Source organism: Frankliniella occidentalis, unplaced genomic scaffold, assembly GCF_000697945.3.
Source record: "Frankliniella occidentalis isolate FOCC.00 unplaced genomic scaffold, Focc_3.1 Scaffold35, whole genome shotgun sequence".
Taxonomy (NCBI): Eukaryota; Metazoa; Arthropoda; class Insecta; order Thysanoptera; family Thripidae; genus Frankliniella; species Frankliniella occidentalis.
Window position 1 is genome coordinate 272,494 of NW_026267165.1, and position 3,267 is coordinate 275,760.

The window sequence follows — 3,267 nt, forward strand, 5'->3', positions numbered from 1 at the left end:
AAACCTCAAAGAGCTCTTGTCACCCCTGTGCCTCCAAGTGGGACACTGCAGCGTGTCCAACAGGGCTCACAAGTTACTCCCAAACCTCAACCCCTTTGTGTGAGTATATTAACTTCTAAAATAAACCATTAAAATGGGACTTCATATTTTACACATTACTTTTGTTCTTTCACAATATAGGTTCCTGCTATACAGCCAATTCTGAAGACACCTGTTGCTCTCTCAGCGCAGTCTCGACTCAGACAGCAGCAGGTTCAACAGAGTCCACAGGCTCCCCCTCGGCCTCAGCTTAATTATCAGAGTGGTGCTCCAAAATATCTGTATCCACCATCTTCAATCAAGCTGGGCTGGACCAAACAGTATCCTGTTGGCAGTGGAATGAAGAATCAGGGCAACACCTGTTATATTAATGCTGCATTGCAGGTATATTTGTGTCTATCTATCCATTTGCTGTTTTAGTTTTCACTTAAAAGTATTGTCTATAGTTTCCGATAAATTTCTTTGTTCATAGGCACTATTTCACATACCTGCATTTGTCTCATTGGTCCTTGAGGACCAAAGGCACCGAGACAATTGTACTCTAAAAAAGAATAATACATGCTTGATGTGCTCTGTAGCAGAGACTCTGATAAGAAGTCACCAGTCCTCTCTTGTGGTCCCTGTTCGAATTTACAACCAACTGCCCAGTAAGATCTTACTTATGACTCCAAACTTATGTTAGACTGTCTCATCAAATTATCATGGGTCTGTGACTTAACGCATATAAGTTATGCGTTAGTTATATAACTTAACTAATAGAGAATATTGATGAAAGTTCAGATTATGGGTTTTCAAAAAACATTCTAGTGTATGTCAGACGTTTATCTGGCACAAAAATGTCTATATAAGGTGAAGTTTCAGTTGTCTCTCATAATTTAAAAGTTTTAACTTTAACAGTTACCATAATGCGTTAAAGGGTACTCGAGTGTTAAGTTATGGACCCCTGCAAATTATCCTTCAACTCATTCTGATTTTAGTGATTCACTCTTTTTTGAAGAGAGGGAGGCAGGAGGACTCACATGAGTTCTTAACTCATTATCTGGACAAGCTTGATGAAGAGTATTTAAAGCGGTTTCCAATTTCTCAGTGAGTAATATGTTATTGTGATACAATTAGTTTCTAACAAATACGTCTTATCTGGGATTTCATCTTTTACTACTTCTCCAGGAGAAACTCCAACAATTCTGCAACATCACCCATCAAATTAATATTTCAGGGACATATCCTTCAAGAAGGTGAGCAATTAACAATAAGTATAACAGCAACAATCATTCTCAGAGCATTACTTTATGGTTTGTGTAGGATTCTGTTGAAAAAGCTTACCATTTTTCCTATGTTGCAGTAACTTGCCTCAATTGCAAAGGAGTTTCAAAGTCCATTCAGTCCATTAGCGACCTGAATGTGGTGTTGCAGGATAGTGTACTGCAGGCAATTTCTGTCTATTTTCAGCCATCGAAGCTGGTTGGCTATAAATGCCAAAATTGCAGGTCCCAAAGTGGGGCTTACAAAGCGTCCTCTATAATCAATCCTCCTAATGTGTTGGTTATTACTTTAAACAGGTGATTACATTTATTGCTCTATATCTATCTTTATGCTCATTAGCAATACTTCAGTGTTCTATTTTTTTATTTGTCAAACAATAGATTTCAGGCACAGACAGGGGCCAAAATAAACTCGCCCTGCAAGGTGGATCCAACGTTGGACCTCAAGAAGTTTTACAAAGGTAGGTGAATCTTAAAGACATTTGAAATGTGTTCCTTTCCAACTGCTGAAGTGGGGTTGCGGTTTTAAATTTTATATTTTATATTTGATGTCGATATTAAATTTTAAACTTGAGTCATTCACTAAACTTATTGTCTCATATTTTTTCAGGAAACAAAGATGGTTGTAGGTACAAATTTTTGGCTTGTGTAAACCATCATGGTCCAGGGGCAAAACGTGGCCATTACACTTGCCTTGCTGTTGCAGCTAATGGCTCAACATATGAGTTTGATGATGAAAAGGTATGAAATTCCTGTTCAATTATTATTGCTTCATCTCAAGTCGGGTGAATGTGTACCAATAATTAATGCCATTTTTCAGGTCTCACCAGTGCAAAACTCATCTGCTGATGACAACGTTGCCCTTGGCAGCTACTTCATTTTCTATGAAAAGCAACAAAATAAACTAGTTGACAAAAAATAATGATGGACTTCGCTTTTAATTTCCTCTGAAGTATTTACCCAGTGTGTATCTAATTACACCTAAGGACATGCATTCTCTCTGGGTAAGGACAACTATTGTACATATGGGGTTAGTGTATTTTGCTCACATCTAACCCAAATACAAATTTGTATTCAAATTTGTGTCTTGCCAGGAACTAATATCTAGAAATGTTCCTAGTATCTGGGTTAAATGTGTCCAAAACATTTCTAATCTTGGTACAAAATTGTCCTTTCCTGTTAGGGGTTTCGGTCGTTTCTATGGCCACATTCAAAAAACCCGGGCGTCTAACATGGGATTTTTACGCGGGATCGATGGAGAAGTTTCGTTTTTTGAGGTTGGCTACACGGGCGTAAAAGTGAGAGAGACAGAAAATAACGTCAGCGCCTCCTAGCGGGAGTCGGGTGCGGTTGTCCATAGCCATGGATGACGATCAAGACGAGTTTGAAGATGCCTGTGAGGACTTGTCGGAGGGTGAGCTGGAGGACAGCCACCTCTACCACCCGTCAGGCCAGGATCTTGAAAGCGCTCTGCTGGATGCTCGCAAGAGCATCAACTATTTTTTTAACAACCAGTTTGATGAGGCGCGCTTGACACTGAAAGCTTACCAGGATACAAGCCTGTATCATTCGCTTGGCTCATCTGTATTCTGTTTTCTGGAGGCAATGTTGACTTTCCGAGCCAAACACATAAAGGCAGCTTCAGCAGCACTAAAGACATGTGTCAATGTCTGTGACCAGCACCGCAGGAAGAATTCTATGGTTGAAACAATTGGAAAGATGGTGAAGCGACCTAATTATAATTCGTACACCACCATGGAAATTCATGCTGAGCTTTGCTACGCAGAAGCATTGCTATTAAAATCCATCTTGACATTTGTGGAAGATGAAACGCTAGTTACTTTTCTCAAGGCTGGCTTGAAGATTCGCTCATGTTTCAACTCCTACAAGGAGTGTGCAGAGATCCTCAAGAATCGGGACTGGACTGATGATCCGCACAAGGTATGTTAATTTTCTAAATTATAGT

At 39.6% G+C, this 3,267-nt stretch overlaps 3 protein-coding genes across 3 annotated transcripts in view; 2 read left to right on the plus strand and 1 right to left on the minus strand.

Annotated features, from left to right (window-relative positions):
* LOC113211481 (succinate dehydrogenase assembly factor 3, mitochondrial) overlaps positions 1-2,885 on the minus strand; it is an 8,469-nt gene extending 5,584 nt beyond the window's left edge. Inside the window, exon 1 of the mRNA XM_052266039.1 lies at positions 2,736-2,885. The gene's annotated coding sequence lies outside the window, so the exon portion shown is untranslated. The remainder of the gene's footprint in view (positions 1-2,735) is intronic.
* On the plus strand, positions 7-2,224 carry LOC113210257 (ubiquitin carboxyl-terminal hydrolase 36-like). The gene is made up of 9 exons (XM_052266036.1): positions 7-99; positions 181-423; positions 512-686; positions 1,017-1,125; positions 1,207-1,274; positions 1,382-1,598; positions 1,683-1,762; positions 1,912-2,042; positions 2,122-2,224. The coding sequence occupies exons 2-9, from the start codon at positions 379-381 to the stop codon at positions 2,221-2,223; spliced, it is 927 nt and encodes a 308-aa protein (XP_052121996.1). The 5' UTR covers positions 7-99; positions 181-378; the 3' UTR covers position 2,224.
* The window catches only part of LOC113211505 (tetratricopeptide repeat protein 39B), a 14,321-nt gene continuing 13,714 nt past the window's right edge, over positions 2,661-3,267 (plus strand). Inside the window, exon 1 of the mRNA XM_052266032.1 lies at positions 2,661-3,242. Within this exon, the coding sequence (XP_052121992.1) occupies positions 2,664-3,242 (579 nt within the window). The 5' untranslated portion in view covers positions 2,661-2,663. The remainder of the gene's footprint in view (positions 3,243-3,267) is intronic.

Coding starts and splice junctions, on each gene's coding strand:
- LOC113210257 (XM_052266036.1), top strand. CDS start 379: ATGAAGAATCAGGGCAACACCTGTTATATTAATGCTGCATTGCAG. Junction 1,275..1,381: donor GGGACATATCCTTCAAGAAG/GTGAGCAATTAA, acceptor CCTATGTTGCAG/TAACTTGCCTCAATTGCAAA. Junction 2,043..2,121: donor ATGAGTTTGATGATGAAAAG/GTATGAAATTCC, acceptor GCCATTTTTCAG/GTCTCACCAGTGCAAAACTC.